Consider the following 27638-nt stretch of genomic DNA (forward strand, 5'->3'; position numbering starts at 1 on the left):
ATGGTAGTTACGGCCATATTTGGTACAAACAGTATTTCAAGGTGTAGGGTTTCCCTAAGGTACACTAAAGAAACAGATATAATGCCGAATTCGCATTTTACTAACATTCACTCTCAATCCTAACTGAAGATTTCATAAATACATTGCAATCCATTCTCTTTGTAGTTGGTTGCCATTTTATGGCACTGCTTCAGAATTCTTTGCACACAGCCGAAAGTGCTCATGTTTAACAGAATGATGCCTTACATACTCATGGCTTCTCTAGCACATAGAAACTGAAAACATACTTGCACTATGCTGAAGAATTATCTGAAAGATGAAAATAGTTAGCATAAGAAATAATGTGGCAGTTGTAAAAAGTTATAACCCATTTGTATATTTAAACCATTTGGCATTAGACATTCCAATTTGTATATCCAAAACGATTGTCTCTTGCGACCACTTGTATTTGAATTTGAGAAAGGGAATTATTTTCCATTTTGTAATGTCTTTTTAAAAGCCTTTTCAAATTCATGGTAGAAACATCACGCCTGGGCCGCTTCTCTGATATAAATTAAGCTAGCATGAAATGTTATCACGTAAAGCATGTATGCAGGCAAAAGGTTCTGTATGACTTTGCTTCTCCTGTGCAAGCATGTCCGAAGAGCGACTCCATTGGTTATGTTATTCTATCAGCTGCCATACCACGCATTACCACTTTTAAAGGGCCCAAACGTTTTTCCATGACAAATGTTGTGCAAACTTCAGCTTGTATTTGAGCCTCATAGTTTTGTAGCTATGTGACCGTAATTTGTGGAACAGTTCTAATTCAGGATTCAATTTGAGCAGAGGCCAGTATTAAAGCAAAATGGAATTTACAATGACGCTTGTGGGTCCATGTTCCGTCCACAACTGTCATGTGCTATGAGATAATGACTTCTCCTGAGCAATTTGTTAAAATTAGACTTGTCTTTTCTTGTAACTTAATCAGTCAATTCTGTTGGAGAAAATGTATTTTGCTCACTTTCTTACATAAAGGCAGACTCTTCTGTAGATTTCTATCTTAATGTGAACACATCTCAAGAGTATAAGATTGAAATCGTCAGACAATGAAACAAGAATTGTTCCAAATGTTTCATTTAAAATTGTGGGTGCATTCTAGCTAATTCAGAATTATATCCGTTTCTTTTGTGTACTTGACTAAGCACGTGAGGCCCGAAACGTTGTACTTACCAGGCGTGAATGTGGCTCGCTTGTAAACAATTTCAATGAATTGTAACAGATGTTAACCACTTAACTGCTGCAGGGATTACTGGTACAATGTTGCACCCGAAATAACACAAGGTGCATCAAGGAGTGCACATCCACGTGCTGGCATCCAATATGGTTGGCAGAGGAAGGCCACCTCCTGGGCAGTAGAGGGGGGTAATAAAAAAAGAGAAACAAACATTCAAAGTAATCAATGATTAAATGGAAAAAACACTTTTTGGCACAATGTGGCCCGAGCCTATTAACGGGATTCTCCATTATAGCTAACTTTGAGACTTCTATATCCTGCTTGTTGGAGGAGTGGGCTCACTCCTGAATTAAAGAACTACACTGCAGTCCTCTGCTCACTCCACATGCATACATATTTAACAATTACCTGGTCTTTTTAGGACAGCCAACTATTCACCCGTAACACATCAGACTGCCCCTGCAGATCAGCCCAAACACACTGCCTCGTAATACCTAGGTTCAAGCTCCAAAAGGCAGGGGGCAGTAGCTTCCCCGTGCTTACTGCGAAGCTACGGAGCACCTTACCCATTACACTCGGAACAGAACAATCCTTCAACTCCTTCACAAATAAAGCAGAAAGGTGGCTAATATGGCAAGACTGTTAGCAAGACTGCTAGCCCTAATAACAAGTCGGGACTCGTACAACTTACCACCTAGATCACCTAGATTGCATACTATGCCTCATTGATGCACCATGCCAAGTATCTAAATCGTACCTGCTCATCATTAGCATCTTATGTTTTGTATTATACATGTACATTTGTAATTGTAACCACTACCTTGGAGATATCAAAGATTGCCACGCAGGGCAGTATCGTATCATATGCCTTATATTGTTGTATCACGCCCTTGTATCTAATTGGTACCTAGTCATCCTTACCATCCTGTTTCCGTATTATATTTGTACATTGCACCTTGAGAGTCGTCTGTACCAGCACTTAGCCTGAGGTTCTCCTCCTCTGCCCCCCCCCTTGGCACTTCCCTCCCGGGCCATCCTCCAGCACTTGCCCACTCCTCTGTTCCCCCTTCCATCCCCTTCCCCTGCACTTCTCCTCAATGCACTTGCACGGCCGAATGCCACATGACCTAGTAGAACCACAACTGTATATTACTGTTTTGCCTTTGTTATAATTTCCCCAGTTCCCTTCCCATTTAGCCTTGTGCCACTTTGAAACACAATTCTGTTGTATAAAGGGCCTTACAAACGCACAATAAAATAAAAATAATTTTGGTTCTGCTTCACTCATTTGAGCCTTTTCATCTAGTTGGCCTGCCCAGAGTTAGCTTAAGGCCTACAGATTTCGGTGAGGTGCAAACACTTGTCTTCCCTCCCCACGTTAAATCGATCCCCCATGAACCTCCTAGATTTCAGTTTGGTTATCATTTACACATGACATGTTGATAAGCTTGACATGAGCAGACATGTTGCTTTGCGCTACGATTTCAAGAAGATCTGGACAGTTGCCACCTAAGCGGTAAGGAGCCTAGCAGAAATCGTGTAGTGCAATTATAGTCCATTGCCAGGTACTGTACACTTTGAAAGAGCAGGCCAATAAATTGGTCTCAAAACATAAGACATTATCAAACAAAGTGATATTTTTGACTGCTGGCTGTTCATCATGATTGTTGAGGATATAGGTATGGGTAATTGTAATTGGTTATTTATAACGCGCTTAATACCCAGAGGTTTCTAAGCGTGGAGCCGGGGATCGAACCTGTGTTGCTCTGTGTCGTCTGGCTTCCAAGGTGAGCGCGTTACCCCTGAGCTATCCTCCCGGCCCCGGTACAGAGAACCTGATGAATTACTTTTCATTAGACAGCCCTTTTTGAATGTGAAATCGACTCCTGAAAATAATTTTATTTGACTGATTTATGAAAGGTCAAATTACAACAGCAACAGGTGATACATTCAGACAATCAAGGCACGGCACCGGAAAAGTGCATTCCTATTTGTCAATACAGTATGACATCGCAATACGATGAATTCACGAATGGGAAATTGACTTGAAGGAGACTCCAAGGACCAGACACCGTGTCGTTTCACATAGGGGAGCCCATAGATTTAGCTGGCTGCACTGAGGATTCAGTGAAACTCAGGAAGTGCTTGTGCCAAGGCCGCGCAGGATGGTTCCAGCCTTCTGGTTGGTGTTGGTTTTCGAGAGCTCTTGAATATCTTGTATTTGAAATCTATTCCTAGATGTTTCGCTGCAACATTCCACGTTTTGGAGGTGGAAGATGAAAAGGTTTTTCCCACCATACCTCTATATTTTGTTCTTCAATGGTTTCCGTAGATTCTCCCATGAAGACCTAATGTTCCTCGCTGGGGCATACACATCCTTTGTAGTTTCGAGGCATAAGGGGGGGTCTTTGAATCTACACTGCTTTTGCTTGAGAGAATGGCCCTACAATATTATCTCCAAGATCTGCCTCCTGTAGTTTGTGATGTATTGCCCATCTCTACACATATTGTCCTGACGTGAATTTCAAAGGTAATGATAAGTTTGATTAGATTGTTCCTTCATCGCTTTTCCAACAGAGTGGTTTGTTGAAACACTTTTTTTAACATGTAAATGCGATCTGGTATTGTCTTCAAGTGTGCGCATCCAAGGTTGTCCTCCAGTGGCCGTAGACTTTCCCAAGGAAATTGCTCTGCTTGGATCTTCCCAATCCACCACCACAATCAACCTTTCGTAAAGATTAACAGAGTTGTTCCTAGCTAGTCAGCGTTCATGTGGCATATAGTGTGTGAACTGAGGGGCAAAGCCCACGCTCATTGGTCCTGGGCACAACCTGCAGTTCTGGCCTCAACTCGGGGGTGTCCATGCCTGCTTCTGACGTTAGATGAGGGTGCATGTCTGATTGTTATTCGTAAAATGTGTTCAACAGTTTTTGGACGTGCAAATAGTATGCATAAGAACAAGCTTGTGCCAAACATTGCTTACACGCATGTGACTCTAGGTTGTGTGTTAGTCTTGAAAGCTCTACAGCCTATTGTACAAGATCTCAAGTTGTCCATTGTTGAATGTGAAATAATCACCAAGAACTGGTTTTTAGGCACATGTCATATTGTGTTCTGGTACTTGTAGTGCTGTATTCATAATCTGTATAGGAATACAATGGGCATGCACTAAAAAGGTATAGACTTGAAGAACATGATTTGAGAGCAATTTATCTGCACATTTTTCAAAAGCAGGGAATGAAAATGGAATAGATAGGTGTGAGTAAGAAAAGTGGGCAATGATTTGCCTGCATGGCTAGTTTAAGAATGTTCATTATTTGCAGCTGTTTTGCATGCTACTGTTATGGCAGAAGAAAACATTTGCCTTTCACAATTAAGTGGGTTCAGGTATGCATATATGGAGCTCTCCCGGAGTCTTTTTGCAACCTGCATTCATGCATGCATATCTTCGAATTCTGGTTGGCCCTTTTTCCGTTTCTCCCTTGCACAGTCGATATAATTATTACCATTTATTTGGGCAATAGTAACGTCTGTCAGTAACAATGAATGAACGTAGCCCACAAAAGTTCAAATTTCTCCTTAGTCTACAGTACGGTGCAGTGCCAGCAGATGAGATCAAATTTTCTGTCTTCTATGGTATACTGATAGATATTTTGGTAGATCTTAAAACCCCTTTAATCAAAGTTGCATTTCCATAACCAGTATAAATGAAAGGTGCACATGTCCTTTGTGCAACCATTTTGCGGATGTCACTGTCATACAGCCTATGGCTGCCAGAACCCACATCTGCTTTCAGATGCTTCCCTGCCACTTATAGGATTTCTCCTCAGCACAGTTTCTTGTTTTTTCTTTCCTTTGGGCAAAGGAACTGAGCCAGTTTTATGAATTCCTGATGAAATGGTTGAAGTCCTGTCTTGAAGCTGGTATTTTAATCCAGGCTTGGATCATGCTATTGTTCTTACTCCATATGATGTGTGTACAAACTTCATATTTTTTTGTCTTTTCTCCTAACGGATGGCTAGCTTTGAGGGGTCAGAAACACGAGACGGACTACTTGATAAAGGTTTTTCACCAGAAGCCATTTTATTATCTTAGAAGGGTGTGATAAACACCTCGCTTTCCCTAACCTAACATGGGTTTCCCTGCCTATGAAATTAAGACTAAAGAAAAACACTAATACATAAGGATATCTGTCCCTCACGCTTATACATGCAACAAAAGGATTTTAGTTATTCATATGGCTGCTTAAGTTCAAAAAAATAATAATAATTAGAACCAAATATTCTTGTAATCAGGGTTGGATCCCATTCCCCAGTATTAAAGCAGAGTTTTCCAATGAAAGGTCTAATGAATAAAGTTAATTCCAATATTCAAGTTGCACTTCAAAATGTAACATACACAAAAGGTTTCTCCCAATAGCCAAGTTCTGTTTACAACGCAAAGTTCCTTCACTTCTGGAGGGTTTCACTGGGCATTGTAATTATCTTCAAACAAAGTTCCTTAATCTTGAAATGTACGTTTCCAAAAGGATTTCTCTTTTCTTAAGAGAAACAACTACTACACACGTCTTCTCCATATACAACAAGGTTTTAGCCAGGATGGTTTTACCACAGTTTATCAAACATATTGGTTGCGTTGCCACTTTCTTTCTACCACAGCCTTTCAACACAATAGAGTACTTCAATGTCTTTTTCCTGGTTCATTAACCTGTCAGGACTACCACTAATAATCCCTTTGCTGGTGTACTCTCCTGCCAGGATAAATCTAATACAACTACTAGAAGTACCCTCCTTTGTGGGTTCTTTCAAAACATCAATAAAGTCTTTTGACTTTCAACAAAAATAATATTTACAACTTCTTTCAAAAGGATGCAACATTATTTTTTACACTGTTTACTAAGCCACGTGTCCTCTCCCCCTTTCCACTCTTCAAAAGGAGGGCCACTTGCCTGACAGATTTGCATTTTCAATATCACACCTCGGAACTGTTGACAATGTCTTTTATTCAGTTCTTCTCTCCAAGAAAGCTGTTTTCCCCCTTTCTTCCAATTACCCTTCTTTGGCTTTGGCAATGCTGGTTGTTATTTGTCTTATTGCCTCCTGTTTGAAGAAGTTATGGACGTTTTCATGGAGTTCGTTTTTTTTCAGATAGAGGCAATTTGTAAAACAAGGATGCGCTTTTAAAGAGACAAACAGGATTTCTTTACACTAGGGATGGGTTATGAAGAAGCAAACTACACGACAGCACAGCCACCAGCCCAGGACGTCTCTGGATCAGGTTTTGCCTGCCGAGACGCTCGCCTTCTTCAGAAAAATATGTATCAGGGCAAAGATCGGATTAACACTACTAGTAACGAAGAAATAATGGGGATGAGATAGAGAGTTCAGGCAGTCCAAAAATATTCTAACAATGCAGTTCTAGATATCATAGAGGATGGGTTTGGATATGGATGACTATGGACAGTACATAAACTAGTGACAGTCCTATACTAAGGATACTCACTACATAGGTTTGAACAGAACCGTCACGGATTCAGGTCAGTCAAGATTTCTGGACAGGAATTCTGCTGGGCACACCGGACTGGACAGTAAGGCGCTCTGGTCTGCAATCAGCAAGGCGCTCTGGTCACCGCACAGTAGGACTGGACTGGATCTTTGGATTCTGGCAATAATTCTTAGTAGGAAAGCAGTACAGCACAGCCAGGCTGTTCTTTGGTTTCCCTTAGAGGTCTGGGGTAAATTCTGGTTTCTGGAATTTTCAAGGGCTAGCTGAGAGTGGTTCAGCTATGGAAATGGGCCTTTCTGCTTGCCAAGTTTCTGGAGTCTTGAGTCTGGAATATGGATAGTTCTCTTGCAAAGTGCTCCACCAGCAAATCGGTTGGTGGGTGAATGTGTGTCTTTCTAAGCCCTCAGCTGTCTCTATTTATGCATTTGATAAAGGGGTGTGTATGCTGAATTATCCTAGGCGCACCCCCTAGGTTGGCTATAGGCTAGAGTCCGCTCTCTCCCTTGATTGGAGGAGAAACAGTGTGTCACCATGATGTGGTTTTTTGAGTCAGGGAATCCTCCCTTTGGTTTTTAAACATGAAACCTACTTTCATATAATACATATTTACAATTTTACAAACTTAATAACAATAGCATATCTATATCACATACTTTGTGGAGCAAATATTCTTCCAAGCCCCGTTTCTGTAGGATCTTGGGTCTGGATTTGACAGAATTTCGCAAATTTTGTCCCGGACACTATCTCTAATTTGACAAAAATGTATACATATTGTATATGGGCATAAGCGTGTGAAGTTTAATGCTTCTGACATCAAGACATTTGGTATAAAACCACAATTTCTACAGTTATGCCCCAGAACATAGCACAGAGTTCTGGCTCCTCTTCAAATGTGCAGCAAAAATTTAGGTTCAGAAGTCTGGGGTTTATATATTTTTTTACAATTGTCCACAGTAAATGATCAGATTATTAGAAATCTGCTTTTTGTCCATTATGAATCAACAAAATTGTCTGTCCCCACCTCCTTTTCCTTCTTGCAGCTTCAGCAGCAATCTCCGCCCACTTCCTTCTGGCAGAGGCCCTTCACACTCCTTCCTAATTAGCATCTCCATGCCTGGGAGGAAGCCCATTGTGCTCTTCCCAGAGCAGTCCCAGTGCCCCTCCCCTCTTAATCAACATCTGAATGTGAGTTCCTGGTCCAGAGAGCAGAAGGGAGGTGCCTTGCCCAGTGGGGGAAGCTGTTTGTAGTTTTGGCTTGAATCAGGCTTACTTTAAAAGTCAATTTGTTACATTTTTCTTTGTTGAAATAAACTTACAATTTTTAAAACCAACATCTAGAACACTGATTCCAGGCTATAAACTATGCATTTTAAATAGTTGTAACCTAGGTTACTCTTGATAACAGTTCACTTAGATTTTAGACATTAGATCTGAATGGTACAAGTTTACAGTTTAAATGCAGGCTTTTGAAACAGTCACAGGTGGCGCTGGTACTGCGCTCAGGTTTTGACAGCTTTCACAGGCAAACTGGCTGTGGATGTTTTTGGGACCAATTCAGCTTTCCAGGATATTGCAATTCCACAATGCTTTCTTGACTTCAGTAAAATCTGACACCCTGCAAGAAGATTGGATGTTTGCAGGTGTTTAGGACCAGCATTTTGTATTTTCAACAACCAAGAAAAGAGTTAACTGCAAGATTTCGGATTTCTTTCATCTGTGCTCCATTTTTACATGTTGGACAGCCCAATAACATGTTTCAGAAGTGCGGTCTCCATTCCACCACTGACAACATGCATGGTAGATTTGGCAGCCAATTTTTTGTCCTTAGTAGAGTGCAATTTCCTTAGGATTTGGCACGCATGGGGTTTTCACAGCCATTTTGATGATTCTGGTGCCACCAGCACACAGTGATGCCACAGGGCGGAGCAGAGTGGGTTAAAACATCCCACAAAGTCATTCCCAACATTATAACTTAGCGTGCGATGGGGCTGCTGAATTAGTGTAGGCCTCTGCATCCGTCACGCAGGGGCTTTTCATTCCATTCTGGAGTTCATTCCTCCTTCTCCAGATCGGACCACTATTTCCTGCCCCAGGGGGGAGGCACATAGGATTGGTGAGATTGGGTTTCTTCCGTGGGTTGTGCGGATCATTCGTTGTTATAAATGAAGGTTAAGGGTTTGGCAGCCAGGCTTAGAGGTATATATTGTCATAGTGCCTACTATCTTGTTTTTCCTGACATAACTCAATCCCTGGTGGACTCGACAACGGATTATTACAATTATATTAAGAGATCGGTAAAAGACACCAGGATCTTTGGGTAGCGTACGAGTCGGTGTTGAGGGGCAAAGATATCTCTACCATGAAGGGCAGGTAAAGAGATAGAAGGGCCACTAAATGGGTGTTTGAGGGGACATTTGAAATTTTGGAGTCTGAATTTTCGGCTGGCAATGTCCAAGGCCTACACCGGGAACTCTTTAAAAGTATCCCATGGTTTCAACGTTGGAAATAACTTCAAAGTAATTTACTTTGAAGTGATTACTTCGAAATGATTTCGAAATATATATGTAGTTGTGGGTTAAGCGGTACAAAGGAGATTGGGGTAGAGGTAGTAGTGGAGGAGAAGGGGGACATAGGGGACCCCGAATTAGGATAAATAAATATTGAAGTAAATTACCTGGAAGTAATTTTGTTTCAGCAAAATTACATGACACTCTCTTCAAGACCATAGAGCAGTATTGCAACTTTGCTATGGATACCACAATGTACACCCACTGGGAAAGTAGGGTGAGAATCAATGCTACCTGGGATAAGGTAAGGCGTATGCTCGCCTGGATAGACGAGGGAAGACATTTCCTGGCATGTTCATGATATAAAGTTAGACAATGGGAGAAAGGTGGTGCCCGATCAGGCTATATCAGACGCCTTTGCCCACTTTTATCAAATTTTATAACAGACCACTCTTGTGGGAAGAATTTCATGAGGGCTTTCATGCGTTTATTAAGGGCGTTCCTGTCCCGAGACTCATGGAGGAGCAGGCTGTAGAGGTTGAGTGAGCTATTACAATAGAGGAGGCTGTAGATGAAAATCCGGACTACAGAAAGCCCCCAGTCCTAACGGCTTCCTGGCTGAGCTTTGCAAATGGCTATATGGTAAGATTAGTGTTCATATGCTAAATATCTATGTAAACCGGCGGCGGAAGAGCTTCACCTTGATTTTAAACCTGCCACTGTGATTCCCAAGAGGGATTAACCCCCAGACAGGCGTGCATCATGCCATTCCATCTCCCTTAATAATATAGAGTCGAATGTTCTTGCCAACATATTGGCTATTAGTCTATCAAGGGTTATCGAGACATTGGCCCTCATTACAAGCTTGCTGGTCCGGAAACAACGGTGCCGGTAAGCTTACCAGCACCGTTGTTACCGGACCGGCAAACTCCAAGTCTGCGGCCGGGTGCCGTACCGCCTACCAGGGCAGACTTGGCGGGCGGATCGGCACCCGGAATGAGGGCCATTGATTCATATGGATAAGTGCAGATTTATTCACAGCAGGGGGACTAGAATTAATATTACAAGGCTTTACAACGCATTGGATAGGGAAGATGCTGTATGGGCCGCATTGCACTAATAGCAGTTGATTCGGCAAAGGCTTTTGACTCTATCCGCTGGTCTTATCTCTAGTAAGTCATGAGAAAGATGGGGTTCTTTAGTGGGTTAAATTGCTTTACACAGGCTCCGAGGCAAGAGTAAGGGTCAATGCCGTGTAGTCACCACTGCTTGGATCTGCTGAGAGGCACTAGGGAGGGGTGCTTTCTCTCCCGGTTTACATTTACCCTAGCGGTGGAGCCACGTGTAGAGTGGCTGAGACAAAATGATGTATGGCAGGGTTTCAATTGCCTGATCGGAGTCAAGATTGTGTTGTGTTATATGTGGATGATCTGATGATTTTTATTAGGAGAACCTTGCACATCAGGGACTAGTTATCAATATGTTCACATTGACAGATACAGTGGCCTCAAAGTGATTTGGGATACATACTTTCTGTTTAGAGGAGGGGAAGACGCTATTCCTGCTGATTATCTATTGGTAATTGCTAAAAACACTTTCAAGTAGTTGGGAATTCAATGGCCTGGGACCGATTACTAAAGGATTAATTTCCTGGTAGATGTTAAAAACTGGGTGTCTTTGGCTCTTTTTCTATTAGGGAGGGTGGATCTATTCAAAATGCTAATGCTCCCTAAATATGCTGTTTATCGTTCAGAACTCCCCGGTTGGTATCCTTAGCTCGGAGATCAATAAAATAGAAAAAGCACTTGGACAACTCTTGTGGCCCAATATGACACCCCGAATTGCACTGGATATGTTGTGTAGGCCGGAAGTGACAGAAGTATTGGTCTACCTAATATTAGCAAGTACTAATCGGCTTTTCAACTGATAATAGTTAATGAATTGTTCTTTTCTAATCCGGTGCCCATGAATTGTTCTTTTCTAATCCGGTGCCCTCAGATATTCAGCTAGAGCTGGGACTGCATGAGTAACTCTACACCACTACAAATGTTGTACGGGGCATCACACAGAAGTGGTCGCCTTGTGGCCTCAAAACAAGTTTCAAAATTTTGAAAGATGTGGTTGTCAGTGGGATGGGCAGGCAAGTAACCCTTGCAAGACGCATTATGTGGTGATGTAGATCTTCCTGAACTCCTGAAGCTGAGTGAGATCATGACTTGGGGTCAAGGGGAAATCACTCTTATGGGCGATTTTTTTCTGCAATAGCTTTCTCCTATGCTTTCAAGCCTTGAGGTATTGGTTCCACTTACCCGAAACACGCACGTTTTCCATTATCTGCGGATCAGACATACCTTCATCCAACAACATCCAGAGGACTTGCCCTCAAAATCCCAGTTGGAGGCGACCATAATGGCTGACATGATACTGGGTAAACCAACCTCTGCTCTGGTTTGCATTGTTGCCAACCACATTTGGCTCCCTTGCTTGAGGATGAGTGGAGGGAGGATTTAACAAGTTCTCATGGGTAGGCTTATCTAGTAAAGTGATACAATTTCAGTTCCTGCATAGGACTTATTACTCTGGGGAATTCTTACAAAGGACTAGCAGAGCCCCCAACCTGGAGGTGGCTCTGATGTGGCACCAAAACCGGGTCCTCGTTCCATACGTGGTGGGGCAGTCAGACAATCATGGTTGATTGGAATAAGATCATGAGAATAGTGGAAGGGATTGTTGACCGACCTATTGGAAATGTTCTCAAACTGGTGTTACTGGGGATATGCCTAGGTACACAAGCAAGAGAAATTGTTTGTGTTCTGGGATCTGTGTCTAAAAGGGGAATTGTGTTGAGAAGTGGTGTGTAAAGTTGGCTTTGTTGAGGTAAGGCGTCGGCTGGTGTATGTACCTGGAAGAAAGCGATTACTGTACTAGAAAATGCCTGCAGATATTCCACAAGGTTTGGGATGCAGGTGGTAAATGTAAAACCAGGACATGGATGTTGGATGTCATTATGTGATTGGGTGGATGGGTTTGTGGGGATGGTTGTGATTGATGATATTGTGTTTATGGATAAAGAAAAGAACTACAGATACACATTGCTAAAGAAGATGGAGAAGAAATAGTACATTGGAGAAAATAAATAAGAATGCATTGAAGAAGTGAAGAAAGTAAGGAACAGATAAATAAGAATTAAATTTGTAACCAAGCATAGAGATAAGCGGCCAAGGAAAGGATAGAAAACAAAAAAAGTAGTCAAGGAAAGCAGGTTACAAGATGGAATCAGTTGTGGACAAAATAGTGCAAAAGAGAAGGGAGAACAAGAAAATTTTGGCAGCTGAAACAAAGGGAGCAATTTAACATTTTTGCAAGGTGGAAAAGCTTAGCACATAACGGAAGGTTGCAGAGCCAAGTTTACAGGCGTCTGAAGACGCGGGGAAAGAAGGAAGCGCTAAGAGATCAGCGATGGGGTCATCACATCCCTCGTGCCTGAAGGATCGAGCCTCAGAAGAGGGAGCTGCCCGCCTATCGCTGCTGGTGAAGAAGGTAAGTTGCACTCTGAAAGGCCAGCAAGGTCTGCACAGAAAGGCAGTTTACATTTCCAGCCTCAGGAACGATTACTCGGGTGGCCTTCTCTGTAGAGCAGGTTATGAAATACTGGCAGCCCTCGGGTCACATTTCCACAAGCTCACATTCCAGAATGTTGACAAAGGAGAACTAATGAAATGGGGCAGTGACCAGCATGCTGGTGTCTCTGAAGGACAGGCCTGTCCTTTACCAGTATGACCTGCCTAACGCGTGGCTGACTTGGTTGTATGTAGCTTGGCAAAGCAAGCAAAGGTAGCCACAAGCCCTAATAACACAAGCACAGTTCAATGCCGTGCTGAAAGCCCATTAATTGGAGATAACCCATCATGTTTAAAAGCACAAAGGCATCCACCTGGATAGGATGGGCCTGGGCAGAATTGGATTGCAGGGAGAGGGGGGGCGTTAAAAAGGTCAGGAACCCTCAAAAAGAAGTGGGTGCCTGGAGAAGGAGCGGGAGTGTATTTGGAGATGGCTGGAGGAGGACGATACAGGCAGAGATGGAGCAGGAGAGTGGACAGGGTTGGTGAGAGTAATGGAGAGAAGAAGATGGACAGGCACCTGCAGGTAGAAGGTGTAAGGAGTGGCCAGGAGAACCTTCAGTTAGGTGGAAGCAAGAAGGTGAAAGGAGTGTAGAGAGGAGAGGAAGAATATCAATACATGGAAAGAAGTTTAAAGTAGGGGGGAGAGGAGCAGAGGAACATGAAAAAGAGGAAGGAAGAAAAGAAGAGCAAGGTGTTTGGAGTTGACGTTAAAGGAGGGGTAGGGGAGTAACAGAGTAAATTGGTTGGAAGAAACATTAAAGGGGTAAAGGAAGAGAAACCTTAGTAGGAGTTTAGAGAAAGGGTTGGGCCAGTCCCCAAGAGGTTTTAGGTGGTAACAAGTAGTAAGGAGATTGAGGCGAATCCAGAGTCTGAAAAGGGAAGAGTGAAGAAACGAGCATGTGGTAAAGCAGCAGTGGGGTGCAGGTGAAGCACAGGAATACTAAGGCGAACAGAATGGGAATAACAGAGGTTTCCCTTGGGTGTGCAGACTTGGTGAGACATTGAGGAGAAAAGTGGGAGTGGGCTGGTAGTTAGTGGAACCAGGACGCTGAGGCAGGGATGTGACAAGATGCCTAGAGAGCCGCCTGTGGAAACCGCAAAGAGGTATGCTATTAGATTAAAATCTCCTTGCCTCTTTGAAACGAAGGTCTAGTCTAGACTTTCAGACAGGCGGTGTTCACAACTGCATAGCCAGGCCTGAGATCAAGGGAGGTGTTCTCATCAGTTTAGCCAGCATGAAAGAAGGACCCAAGAAAACAGGAAGATCAAGAAAGACGTGTGGGGTGAACCGCAAGAGACCTGCTGAATCCACTGGGGATTTTGAGGCACAAGGGAAGGATTGAAGAATGCTAAGACATCCTGTTCATTGGCTTTGGCAGGGCTTAAACATTTGCCTTCGGGAATGTCCTTCTGTGGTGAAAGGTCCGAACACACCATGAGTGACACTGTTAGAAGAGAGCACAAAGTGTGTTTGTGGCTTGACACACTCTTCATAATTGATTGATTTTGAAAATCTATATTGAACGATTTATGGTTTCAGTGAATTCATTTCTTGCTCTTTAAAAAGGATCAGGTATCCCAAAAGGTGTCATGGTTAATTGTAAGATTTCCTGAAGATACCAACTGTGCACCAGTCGAGCACATGTTGTGAATGAAACATTGATTGGAGACTGTTGAACAGCTTTTTTAATTAACCGTAGAAATTCACTCTTTTGTAAATAGTATTAAGTGACTGAATTCATATAGTTGGCCTTGATCTCGCTCTCGCCCTGGAGGGAATACCCGGCACCTGGCCAAATCAAAGGGGGTGATGCTGGACATTAGATGTCAACTGAGCAGGCGTAATCCGTCTTTCTGCTACCCTCCTCCGGTGTGGTAGCAGCATTGACCACTGCACTTCATAGCCTTGGGTATGATCTGGGTACACCGTTAAGAGTCTATACCATAGTTTAACCGTTTCAAGTTTGTAATGTACCAGCAAGGCACAGAGATAAGACTACAGGTACCCATGGCTAAGGTGAAGTTGCAAGACCAGAAAAGTGAGAAAAATTGTGAGAACCTTATTGAAGGCTTTGGAATAACTGGAAATGCTGTGCTTTGGGCCTACCGTGGAGTCATTGTTTACTGTATACCTTTAATGGCTGGTGATATGATCGACTGCATATCTTTTATTATTAAAATGTTCTCATTCCCTTTTTCCCACAGTACCTGGTCATGGATTACTACGTTGGTGGCGACCTGCTCACACTGCTCAGTAAGTTCGAGGACCGGTTACCTGAAGATATGGCACGGTTCTACTTGGCGGAAATGGTGCTGGCCATCGATTCGGTGCATCAGCTGCATTACGTGCACAGGTAAGTTGGGTGGGGGGGGGGTTCCTCACGAGAGAACCCTGTGAGATCTGTCGTTGCAATGAAAGGAATGTTCTAGTAACTGCAGCCCAAATACTAGATCAAGGCCACGTTCGGGGAGTGGGATTGCCTCACCAATGCAGCGTTCCGGACTCTCTGGAGTTACTCGTGGTAATTCGGGAGCCGCCCGGATAAAGAAAGCATATGTGCACCCGAATGCACCACGCTGATCAGGATTGAAGCAGCCAGGTGGGTAGGGATGCTTGAGTTGAGACCAATAATTCAGGGCAGTGGCTTCGGGACCTCCAAAAGAGCGCACGCCAGCCTCTGCATTAATGAATCAAGTTGCTTTTATCTGTTCTCATTGTCTTCAAGCAAGAAAGAAGCATCAAAGTGTTAATTCTCCTGGCAGCTGCATCTTGTCCTCCAAAGGATCATTGGCGGATTAGTGCTGTGTCCTAGCTTTAGACAATATTCAGAAAGGGCTGCTCAAAGGCAGTGAATTGCACTGCCCAACGCTACAGTTAGATGAGCAGATCGAGGTCATGTTTCTGCCATTTACTTTTTTTTCAAACCAACAGGACCCCACATACACTAATGATCCCGCCCACTCCCATTATCCCTGTCGCGCGTCGGGCTACTGTTTGACCCTCTTGAACTCCCCGATTGCCCTTCCATGCCTCCTCCCCTTTAACATGCTTTTTTCTGCGCTTGGTGCCCTCCTAGCCACTTCTCACTCCCCGCTCCTGGCATGCACCAAGAGTTCTGTGACCAGGGGGTGCCTCCATGTCTGACTTGCTGAATACGCTTGGCTTACACAAGGGACACCTCTGTGACCGATGTCGCTTTTTTTTATATGCACACTTGTGACCCCCCATCCTTTCTGCGCCCCAATGCCCTTACTCGCATGGGCAGGCGTAGAAGGCACTCGAGCTGGGCAGGGGAATGCTTTGTAACCAGTGGCGATCAGCGCTAGTGCGGGTGCAGTTGCTGAAGGAAAGCCCCTGCACATCTGCACCAACGGGGGGATGCCTTGCTCCACAGGAAAGTGGCGGAGCATCTCCAGCCCATCATTCTGCGTGAGCTCCCGAGACCACAGGATGTGCAGGGCAAGGCTAGAGGAAGGAGCTGCTGTCAGGCAGGAGCCACAATGTAGGGGTGAGCGAAGGCTCCGGCTGGCTGCAAGGAGGAGGAGGAGGAGGAGGAAGAGGAGAAAGAGGAGGAGGAGGAGGAGGTGGAAGAGGAGGAGGAGGAGGAGGAAGAGGAGGAGGAGGAGGAATAGGAGGAGGAGGAGCAGGAGGAGGAGGAAGAGGAGGAGGAGGAGGAGGAGGAAGAGGAGGAGGAGGAGGATGAGCAGGAGGAGGAGGTGGAAGAGGAGGAGGGGGAGGAGGAGGAAGAGGAGGAGGAGGAGGAGCAGGAGGAGGAAGAGGAAGAGGTGGAAGAGGAGGAGGAGGAGGAGGAAGAGGAGGAGGAGGAAGAGGAGGAGGAGGAGGAGGATGAGGAGGAGCAGGATGAGGAGGTGGAAGAGGAGGAGGAGGAAGAGGAGGAGGAGGAAGAAGAGGAGGAGGAGGAGGAATAGGAGGAGGAGGAGCAGGAGGAGGAGGATGAGCAGGAGGAGGAGGGCTGGAATTTTCTTCTCTGACCCAAGAGGTGTTTGGCAGTCGTGGAGTCCTGAGATCTATGCATGCGGGCATAGAGTCCGTGTTTACTGCTTGAATTGCTCCCACCTGATCATGCACAGGAATGTCTAACATTGCAGAGTACATTTGACTCCCTTGTTCACGTTGCGAATGCAGTGACGTGAGCAGAGATTGTGGCAGCAGGGTGCTGGTTCTATCCAAAGGGTCAGTAGGCAGCTGCCTACTGTTGCAAAGTTTTGCTACTTGAAATGTTGACATAAATAAATATGGCTTTCTTTAATTATGTGGTTCAAGTTCCAGGATTATAGTATTCAAGAGGAAAAGGCAGAAAAAACAGGCCAGTTTACAAAGCCTGCTACTGAATGTGTAGGGAGTTTGCTGTGAATACCAACTAAATATTCATGACCCCAATCCCAAGACTTCAACAACCTGTGTTGGATACGATGGTGGCATATGCTCTAAATGACATGTGAACCAAATGGGTACCGAAATCATAATAATGCTACTGGGAATGATGAGCAAGCATGATGGTAGAGCAAGGCATTTAGTTGTGAATCAGGACGAGTGTGCACTGCATGAGACTTAGCTCTTTTGGGAGACCTGTGTTCGTTCTTTGTGTGTGTAGAATGTGCAAGCTGATGTATGCTCTTGATGTGGACCTTAATCACAGGCAGCGGCCGCTATTGTCTTTTACCAAAAATAACTTTTGGCTGGAGTTTACCCCATTGCTAGCAGTGGGAAATGTAGTTGCATCTTCACCTGGGAAGTCTATTCGCAATCGATTGCCTTCGACTGAATACTGTTGTGCTTTGCCCTGTGTACTCTTGCATCATTGAATGCATAGTTAAGGTAACTATTGTGACATGGATTGACTTCTAACATGCACAGAATAGGTGGGGCTGGTGGTATGTACCTCGCATGCATGTCTATGGATGATGATGCTGGGGCGTTTTCATGCCACGTTTGATGAAGATTGTTTAAGGAATTCCAAAGCTAAGACGCGTGCAGAATTCTATTTTCTAGGTCGGCTGAAGAATCGCGATTATGCATGCTGCATATTTACTAGTGTGATGGTGGAGCCATTTTTGATGTACTGTGGGGTGATGGTGAAACATTGAGCAAGTTTTTATCAACATGTTCAGTCTTCCATTGACCAATCGCCTCCTCATCTACAAATCCCATCAGCCTTAGCCAGCATGGCCAATGGTGAGTGATCATGGGAGATGATGTACAAAACATCTGGCGAGCCACAGGTTGCAGACCCCTGATGTATGGTGTGGGAAGCTGCTGCTGCGGTCAGTGCTTTAAGGGTGTCAGACCTCAATGTCTAGCGTAAATGAGAGGTATCGCGTTGTTTGATGAACAGTGATTACTTCATGGTAATTCACTACAAAGTAAATACTTCAAAATGTCTTTGCAAAATATAGTCATTTGTGGGTTAAGGTGGTGAGGTTTGGGGTAGGGGCAGTAATGAAGGGAACCATACAAGACGATCCTAACTGGGGGATGCCACTATGCCAGCTGAGGATCACATTAAATAACACATATTCACCCACACCACAAAACCTACGTTAACCCGCCTAGACTTTGCACTCTACAAACCCGATCACCAACCCTCGCTCAGATCCGATACTCGAACACCTGCACCACAGTCCGCCATACCTCTCCCCAACTAAAATCAATTCTACATATCCCAAACACTCTGCCCAACATTCTAGTGACCTATTCCCACACTGTAGACACCTGCCATGCAGACTGAAATCTACTCCAGCACACGGATCATTCTCTCACACATCACGTGCTCACGTTCCAGACATGGGCGCCGCGCACATTAATACTCCACTTACACATGACGCCACGCATGTAAAGACCAGCATTCTATTTACATACACATTCCAATCATGCATGAGCAGTATGCACCCACGCACATTCTGTGCCCACAAAATCCACTCCCACACAATCCCCCACCTGCCCAAGCCCATTTTAAATGCACACACACACTGAACCGACTCGTACACGCTACCATCTGCTGGTCCATAGTTTCCTGATCTTTCTATAACGAGTTTAAATGTTTTTCTCTTAGATTGCCACAACAGTCTGTACTTGTTTTATTTTATTTCAATAATGCATTGTTGAATCACGCTTCTCGGAGTATCTATTCCTCTGTCAGGTTTGCCGAACGCACAAACGGTACCTTTTTGAAGAGCTCTGCATTTGAGCAGTCAGTTCTATGTACCAAAGGTGACAGTCACAAAGAAAGTGTTCCGCCAGTACAAGGACCAAGCAGTTCGATGAAGAGCACTTAAAAAGGGGGATGAGGCAATGTCCCGAAACATGTTGTTCCTTCTTGCCCAGTGTCACTTAGTGCTCTGAACAAAGCACAAATCAAACCATGTTTTTCCAAATCAGAACAACATTTTTCATTTGAATGTAGATTTCTTGCATCACCTTTTATAGTTATAAGTCTCTGTTTGTAAGGGCCTGCGCTGCTTCAGGTCTGCCTCAGTCTCTCTTGTCTTCGCGTCTCTCTGTTTGTAAGGGCCTGCGCTTCTTCAGGTCTGCCTCGGTCTCTCTTGTCTTCGCGTCTCTCTGTAAGGGCCTGCGCTTCTTCAGGTCTGCCTCATTCTCTCTTGTCTTGTCGTCTCTCTGTAAGGCCCTGCGCTTCTTCAGGGGTGCCTCAGTCTCTCTTGTCTTGGTGTCTCTCTGTTTGTAAGGGCCTGCGCTTCTTCGGGTCTGCCTCAGTCTCTCTTGTCTTGGCGTCTCTCTGTTTGTAAGGGCCTGTGCTGCTTCAGGTCTGCCTCAGTCTCTCTTGTCCTCGCGTCTCTCTGTTTGTAAGGGCCTGCGCTTCTTCAGGTCTGCCTCAGTCTCTCTTGTCTTGGCGTCTCTCTGTTTGTAAGGGCCTGCGCTTCTTCAGGGGTGCCTCAGTCTCTCTTGTCTTGGCGTCTCTCTGTTTGTAAGGGCCTGCGCTTCTTCAGGTCTGCCTCAGTCTCTCTTGTCTTGGCGTCTCTCTGTTTGTAAGGGCCTGCGCTTCTTCAGGTCTGCCTCAGTCTCTCTTGTCTTGGCGTCTCTCTGTTTGTAAGGGCCTGCGCTTCTTCAGGTCTGCCTCAGTCTCTCTTGTCTTGGCGTCTCTCTGTTTGTAAGGGCCTGTGCTTCTTCAGGTCTGCCTCAGTCTCTCTTGTCCTTGCGTCCCTCTGTTTGTAAGGGCCTGCGCTTCTTCAGGTCTGCCTCAGTCTCTCTTGTCTTGGCGTCTCTCTGTTTGTAAGGGCCTGCGCTTCTTCAGGTCTGCCTCAGTCTCTCTTGTCTTGGCGTCTCTCTGTTTGTAAGGGCCTGCGCTTCTTCAGGTCTGCCTCAGTCTCTCTTGTCTTGGCGTCTCTCTGTTTGTAAGGGCCTGCGCTTCTTCAGGTCTGCCTCAGTCTCTCTTGTCTTGGCGTCTCTCTGTTTGTAAGGGCCTGCGCTTCTTCAGGTCTGCCTCAGTCTCTCTTGTCCTTGCGTCCCTCTGTTTGTAAGGGCCTGCGCTTCTTCAGGTCTGCCTCAGTCTCTCTTGTCTTGGCGTCTCTCTGTTTGTAAGGGCCTGCGCTTCTTCAGGTCTGCCTCAGTCTCTCTTGTCTTGGCGTCTCTCTGTTTGTAAGGGCCTGCGCTTCTTCAGGTCTGCCTCAGTCTCTCTTGTCTTGGCGTCTCTCTGTTTGTAAGGGCCTGAGCTTCTTCAGGGGTGCCTCAGTCTCTCTTCTCTTGGCGTCTCTCTGTTTGTAAGGGCCTGCGCTTCTTCAGGTCTGCCTCAGTCTCTCTTGTCTTGGCGTCTCTCTGTAAGGGCCTGCGCTTCTTCAGGTCTGCCTCAGTCTCTCTTGTCTTCGCGTCTCTCTGTTTGTAAGGGCCTGCGCTTCTTCAGGTCTGCCTCAGTCTCTCTTGTCTTGGCGTCTCTCTGTTTGGAAGGGCCTGCGCTTCTTCAGGTCTGCCTCAGTCTCTCTTGTCTTGGCGTCTCTCTGTTTGGAAGGGCCTGCGCTTCTTCAGGTCTGCCTCAGTCTCTCTTGTCTTGGCGTCTCTCTGTTTGTAAGGGCCTGCGCTTCTTCAGGTCTGCCTCAGTCTCTCTTGTCTTCGCGTCTCTCTGTTTGTAAGGGCCTGCGCTTCTTCAGGTCTGCCTCAGTCATTCTTATCTTGGCGTCTCTCTGTTTGGAAGGGCCTGCGCTTCTTCAGGTCTGCCTCAGTCTCTCTTGTCTTGGTGTCTCTCTGTTTGTAAGGGCCTGCGCTTCTTCGGGTCTGCCTCAGTCTCTCTTGTCTTGGCGCCTCTCTGTTTGTAAGGGCCTGCGCTTCTTCAGGTCTGCCTCAGTCTCTCTTGTCTTCGCGTCTCTCTGTAAGGGCCTGCGCTTCTTCAGGTCTGCCTCAGTCTTTCTTGTCTTGGCGTCTCTCTGTTTGTAAGGGCCTGCGCTTCTTCAGGTCTGCCTCAGTCTCTCTTGTCTTCGCGTCTCTCTGTTTGTAAGGGCCTGCGCTTCTTCAGGTCTGCCTCAGTCATTCTTATCTTGGCGTCTCTCTGTTTGGAAGGGCCTGCGCTTCTTCAGGTCTGCCTCAGTCTCTCTTGTCTTGGTGTCTCTCTGTTTGTAAGGGCCTGCGCTTCTTCGGGTCTGCCTCAGTCTCTCTTGTCTTGGCGCCTCTCTGTTTGTAAGGGCCTGCGCTTCTTCAGGTCTGCCTCAGTCTCTCTTGTCTTCGCGTCTCTCTGTAAGGGCCTGCGCTTCTTCAGGTCTGCCTCAGTCTTTCTTGTCTTGGCGTCTCTCTGTTTGTAAGGGCCTGCGCTTCTTCAGGTCTGCCTCAGTCTCTCTTGTCTTCACGCCTCTGTTTGTAAGGGCCTGCACTTCTTCAGGTCTGCCTCAGTCTCTCTTGTCTTGGCATCTCTCTGTTTGTAAGGGCCTGCGCTTCTTCAGGTCTGCCTCAGTCTCTCTTGTCTTCGCGTCTCTCTGTAAGGGCCTGCGCTTCTTCAGGTCTGCCTCAGTCTTTCTTGTCTTGGCGTCTCTCTGTTTGTAAGGGCCTGCGCTTCTTCAGGTCTGCCTCAGTCTCACTTGTCTTGGCGTCTCTCTGTTTGGAAGGGCCTGCGCTTCTTCAGGTCTGCCTGAGTCTCTCTTGTCTTGGTGTCTCTGTTTGTAAGGGCTTGCGCTTCTTCAGGTCTGCCTCAGTCTCCCTTGTCTTGGCGTCTCTCTGTTTGGAAGGGCCTGCGCTTCTTCAGGTCTGCCTCAGTCTCTCTTGTCTTCGCGTCTCTCTGTAAGGGCCTGCGCTTCTTCAGGTCTGCCTCAGTCTTTCTTGTCTTGGCGTCTCTCTGTTTGTAAGGGCCTGCGCTTCTTCAGGTCTGCCTCAGTCTCTCTTGTCTTCGCGTCTCTCTGTAAGGGCCTGCGCTTCTTCAGGTCTGCCTCAGTCTTTCTTGTCTTGGCGTCTCTCTGTTTGTAAGGGCCTGCGCTTCTTCAGGTCTGCCTCAGTCTTTCTTGTCTTGGCGTCTCTCTGTTTGTAAGGGCCTGCGCTTCTTCAGGTCTGCCTCAGTCTCACTTGTCTTGGCGTCTCTCTGTTTGGAAGGGCCTGCGCTTCTTCAGGTCTGCCTGAGTCTCTCTTGTCTTGGTGTCTCTGTTTGTAAGGGCTTGCGCTTCTTCAGGTCTGCCTCAGTCTCCCTTGTCTTGGCGTCTCTCTGTTTGGAAGGGCCTGCGCTTCTTCAGGTCTGCCTCAGTCTCTCTTGTCTTCGCGTCTCTCTGTAAGGGCCTGCGCTTCTTCAGGTCTGCCTCAGTCTTTCTTGTCTTGGCGTCTCTCTGTAAGGGCCTGCTCTTCTTCAGGTCTGCCTCAGTCTTTCTTGTCTTGGCGTCTCTCTGTTTGTAAGGGCCTGCGCTTCTTCAGGTCTGCCTCAGTCTCTCTTGTCTTCGCGTCTCTCTGTAAGGGCCTGCGCTTCTTCAGGTCTGCCTCAGTCTTTCTTGTCTTGGCGTCTCTCTGTAAGGGCCTGCGCTTCTTCAGGTCTGCCTCAGTCTTTCTTGTCTTGGCGTCTCTCTGTTTGTAAGGGCCTGCGCTTCTTCAGGTCTGCCTCAGTCTCACTTGTCTTGGCGTCTCTCTGTTTGGAAGGGCCTGCGCTTCTTCAGGTCTGCCTGAGTCTCTCTTGTCTTGGTGTCTCTGTTTGTAAGGGCTTGCGCTTCTTCAGGTCTGCCTCAGTCTCCCTTGTCTTGGCGTCTCTCTGTTTGGAAGGGCCTGCGCTTCTTCAGGTCTGCCTCAGTCTCTCTTGTCTTCGCGTCTCTCTGTAAGGGCCTGCGCTTCTTCAGGTCTGCCTCAGTCTTTCTTGTCTTGGCGTCTCTCTGTTTGTAAGGGCCTGCGCTTCTTCAGGTCTGCCTCAGTCTTTCTTGTCTTGGCGTCTCTCTGTTTGTAAGGGCCTGCGCTTCTTCAGGTCTGCCTCAGTCTTTCTTGTCTTGGCGTCTCTCTGTTTGTAAGGGCCTGCGCTTCTTCAGGTCTGCCTCAGTCTCACTTGTCTTGGCGTCTCTCTGTTTGGAAGGGCCTGCGCTTCTTCAGGTCTGCCTGAGTCTCTCTTGTCTTGGTGTCTCTGTTTGTAAGGGCTTGCGCTTCTTCAGGTCTGCCTCAGTCTCCCTTGTCTTGGCGTCTCTCTGTTTGGAAGGGCCTGCGCTTCTTCAGGTCTGCCTCAGTCTCTCTTGTCTTCGCGTCTCTCTGTAAGGGCCTGCACTTCTTCAGGTCTGCCTCAGTCTTTCTTGTCTTGGCGTCTCTCTGTAAGGGCCTGCGCTTCTTCAGGTCTGCCTCAGTCTCACTTGTCTTGGCGTCTCTCTGTTTGGAAGGGCCTGCGCTTCTTCAGGTCTGCCTGAGTCTCTCTTGTCTTGGTGTCTCTGTTTGTAAGGGCTTGCGCTTCTTCAGGTCTGCCTCAGTCTCCCTTGTCTTGGCGTCTCTCTGTTTGGAAGGGCCTGCGCTTCTTCAGGTCTGCCTCAGTCTCTCTTGTCTTGGCGTCTCTCTGTCTGTAAGGGCCTGCGCTTCTTCAGGTCTGCCTCAGTCTTTCTTGTCTTGGCGTCTCTCTGTTTGGAAGGGCCTGCGCTTCTTCAGGTCTGCCTCAGTCTCTCTTGTCTTGTCGTCTCTCTGTTTATAAGGGCTTGCGCTTCTTCAGGTCTGCCTCAGTCTCTCTTGTCTTGGCGCCTCTCTGTTTGGAAGGGCCTGCGCTTCTTCAGGTCTGCCTGAGTCTCTCTTGTCTTGGTGTCTCTGTTTGTAAGGGCTTGCGCTTCTTCAGGTCTGCCTCAGTCTCCCTTGTCTTGGCGTCTCTCTGTTTGGAAGGGCCTGCGCTTCTTCAGGTCTGCCTCAGTCTCTCTTGTCTTGGCGTCTCTCTGTCTGTAAGGGCCTGCGCTTCTTCAGGTCTGCCTCAGTCTTTCTTGTCTTGGCGTCTCTCTGTTTGGAAGGGCCTGCGCTTCTTCAGGTCTGCCTCAGTCTCTCTTGTCTTGTCGTCTCTCTGTTTATAAGGGCTTGCGCTTCTTCAGGTCTGCCTCAGTCTCTCTTGTCTTGGCGTCTCTCTGTTTGTAAGGGCCTGCGCTTCTTCAGGTCTGCCTCAGTCTCTCTTGTCTTGTCGTCTCTCTGTTTATAAGGGCTTGCGCTTCTTCAGGTCTGCCTCAGTCTCTCTTGTCTTGGCGTCTCTCTGTTTGGAAGGGCCTGCGCTTCTTCAGGTCTGCCTCAGTCTCTCTTGTCTTGTCGTCTCTCTGTTTATAAGGGCTTGCGCTTCTTCAGGTCTGCCTCAGTCTCCCTTGTCTTGGCGTCTCTCTGTTTGTAAGGGCCTGCGCTTCTTCATGTCTGCCTCAGTCTCTCTTGTCTTGGTGTCTCTCTGTTTGTAAGGGCCTGCACTTCTTCAGGTCTGCCTCAGTCTCTCTTGTCTTTGCGTCTCTCTGTTTGTAAGGGCCTGCGCTTCTTCAGGTCTGCCTCAGTCTCTCGTCTTCGCGTCTCTCCATTTGTAAGGGCCTGCGCTTCTTCAGGTCTGCCTCAGTCTCTCTTGTCTTCGCATCTCTCCATTTGTAAGGGCCTGCGCTTCTTCAGGTTTGCCTCAGTCTCTCTTGTCTTGGCGTCTCTCTGTTTGTAAGGGCCTGCGATTCTTCAGGTCTGCCTCAGTCTCTCTTGTCTTGTCGTCTCTCTGTTTATAAGGGCTTGCGCTTCTTCAGGTCTGCCTCAGTCTCTCTTGTCTTGGCGTCTCTCTGTTTGTAAGGGCTTGCGCTTCTTCAGGTCTGCCTCAGTCTCTCTTGTCTTGGCGTCTCTCTGTTTGTAAGGGCTTGCGCTTCTTCAGGTCTGCCTCAGTCTCTCTTGTCTTGGCGTCTCTCTGTTTATAAGGGCTTGCGCTTCTTCAGGTCTGCCTCAGTCTCTCTTGTCTTGGCGTCTCTCTGTTTGTAAGGGCTTGCGCTTCTTCGGGTCTGCCTCAGTCTTTCTTGTCTTGGCGTCTCTCTGTTTGTAAGGGCCTGTGCTTCTTCAGGTCTGCCTCAGTCTCTCTTGTCTTGGCGTCTCTCTGTTTGTAAGGGCTTGCGCTTCTTCGGGTCTGCCTCAGTCTTTCTTGTCTTGGCGTCTCTCTGTTTGTAAGGGCTTGCGCTTCTTCAGGTCTGCCTCAGTCTCTCTTGTCTTGTCGTCTCTCTGTTTATAAGGGCCTGCGCTTCTTCATGTCTGCCTCAGTCTCTCTTGTCTTGGTGTCTCTCTGTTTGTAAGGGCCTGCACTTCTTCAGGTCTGCCTCAGTCTCTCTTGTCTTTGCGTCTCTCTGTTTGTAAGGGCCTGCACTTCTTCAGGTCTGCCTCAGTCTCTCTTGTCTTTGCGTCTCTCTGTTTGTAAGGGCCTGCGCTTCTTCAGGTCTGCCTCAGTCTCTCTTGTCTTCGCGTCTCTCTGTAAGGGCCTGCGCTTCTTCAGGTCTGCCTCAGTCTTTCTTGTCTTGGCGTCTCTCTGTTTGTAAGGGCCTGCGCTTCTTCAGGTCTGCCTCAGTCTTTCTTGTCTTGGCGTCTCTCTGTTTGTAAGGGCCTGCGCTTCTTCAGGTCTGCCTCAGTCTCTCTTGTCTTGGCGTCTCTCTGTTTGTAAGGGCCTGCGCTTCTTCAGGTCTGCCTCAGTCTCTCTTGTCTTCGCGTCTCTCTGTTTGTAAGGGCCTGCGCTTCTTCAGGTCTGCCTCAGTCTTTCTTGTCTTGGCGTCTCTCTGTTTGTAAGGGCCTGCGCTTCTTCAGGTCTGCCTCAGTCTTTCTTGTCTTGGCGTCTCTCTGTTTGTAAGGGCCTGCGCTTCTTCAGGTCTGCCTCAGTCTCTCTTGTCTTGGCGTCTCTCTGTTTGTAAGGGCCTGCGCTTCTTCAGGTCTGCCTCAGTCTCTCTTGTCTTCGCGTCTCTCTGTAAGGGCCTGCGCTTCTTCAGGTCTGCCTCAGTCTTTCTTGTCTTGGCGTCTCTCTGTTTGTAAGGGCTTGCGCTTCTTCAGGTCTGCCTCAGTCTTTCTTGTCTTGGCGTCTCTCTGTTTGTAAGGGCCTGCGCTTCTTCAGGTCTACCTCAGTCTCTCTTGTCTTGTCGTCTCTCTGTTTATAAGGGCTTGCGCTTCTTCAGGTCTGCCTCCGTCTCTCTTGTCTTGTCGTCTCTCTGTTTATAAGGGCTTGCGCTTCTTCAGGTCTGCCTCAGTCTCTCTTGTCTTGGCGTCTCTCTGTTTGTAAGGGCCTGCGATTCTTCAGGTCTGCCTCAGTCTCTCTTGTCTTGGCGTCTCTCTGTTTGTAAGGGCCTGCGCTTCTTCAGGTCTGCCTCAGTCTCTCTTGTCTTGGCGTCTCTCTGTTTGTAAGGGCTTGCGCTTCTTCAGGTCTGCCTCAGTCTCTCTTGTCTTGTCGTCTCTCTGTTTATAAGGGCTTGCGCTTCTTCAGGTCTGCCTCAGTCTCTCTTGTCTTGGCGTCTCTCTGTTTGTAAGGGCCTGCGATTCTTCAGGTCTGCCTCAGTCTCTCTTGTCTTGGCGTCTCTCTGTTTGTAAGGGCCTGCGCTTCTTCAGGTCTGCCTCAGTCTCTCTTGTCTTGTCGTCTCTCTGTTTATAAGGGCTTGCGCTTCTTCAGGTCTGCCTCAGTCTCTCTTGTCTTGGCGTCTCTCTGTTTGTAAGGGCCTGCGATTCTTCAGGTCTGCCTCAGTCTCTCTTGTCTTGTCGTCTCTCTGTTTATAAGGGCTTGCGCTTCTTCAGGTCTGCCTCAGTCTCTCTTGTCTTGGCGTCTCTCTGTTTGTAAGGGCCTGCGCTTCTTCAGGTCTGCCTCAGTCTCTCTTGTCTTGGCGTCTCTGTTTGTAAGGGCCTGCTCTCGTGGGGAATTGTAATCTCATATTTTCTCTCTTGCCGTTTTTCAGGTTCTTGCATCATCTTATTGAGTTTCTTTTTTCGGGGTCACTTGTTTTACTTTGTATTTCTCAATCAATCTTTTCATCTACGTTTTCCACAGCCCAGATTTGCTAACATAGAGATGGGGAGTTTTCCTCCTTCTCACTCTCTTCGGGATGAGTTACTCTTTCACTTTCTTCAGGAGGAGTTGCTCTTTCTAGTTTGGGAGTTTTGATTCCAATTGTGAAATCGTCGCGTCCTCCACAGGAGCTTGCCAAGTTCTGCCTCTTATTTCTTTGTCTCATTTATTTATTTATTTTGCATCCAGGTGCTGTTTCAATGCATTCAATGCATTTTCTGTCTTTTTGGTGGCTGTTGGGTTCAGGTACTTCTCAGGGTTCTCAGCACTTATGATCAAGTACTTCTCATGATTATTGGCACCTGTTCTCAAATGTCTTTCATGGTTCAAATGCTGCCCTTGGCACGCCTCTTAAGTTCATGACTCTTAT

The 27638-nt window shown here is 46.7% G+C and overlaps 1 protein-coding gene across 2 annotated transcripts in view; it reads left to right on the top strand.

Moving 5' to 3' along the window:
* Positions 1-27638, top strand: part of CDC42BPA (CDC42 binding protein kinase alpha) — a 1600792-nt gene that overhangs the window by 333379 nt on the left and 1239775 nt on the right. For both annotated transcript variants that reach the window (XM_069608679.1, XM_069608678.1), the window contains exon 5: positions 15057-15205. In XM_069608679.1, coding sequence (XP_069464780.1) covers positions 15057-15205 — 149 coding nt within the window. The remainder of the gene's footprint in view (positions 1-15056; positions 15206-27638) is intronic.

This window comes from Ambystoma mexicanum, chromosome 4q (assembly GCF_040938575.1).
Source record: "Ambystoma mexicanum isolate Mex_15411 chromosome 4q, UKY_AmexF1_1, whole genome shotgun sequence".
In the NCBI taxonomy this organism is placed as follows: Eukaryota; Metazoa; Chordata; class Amphibia; order Caudata; family Ambystomatidae; genus Ambystoma; species Ambystoma mexicanum.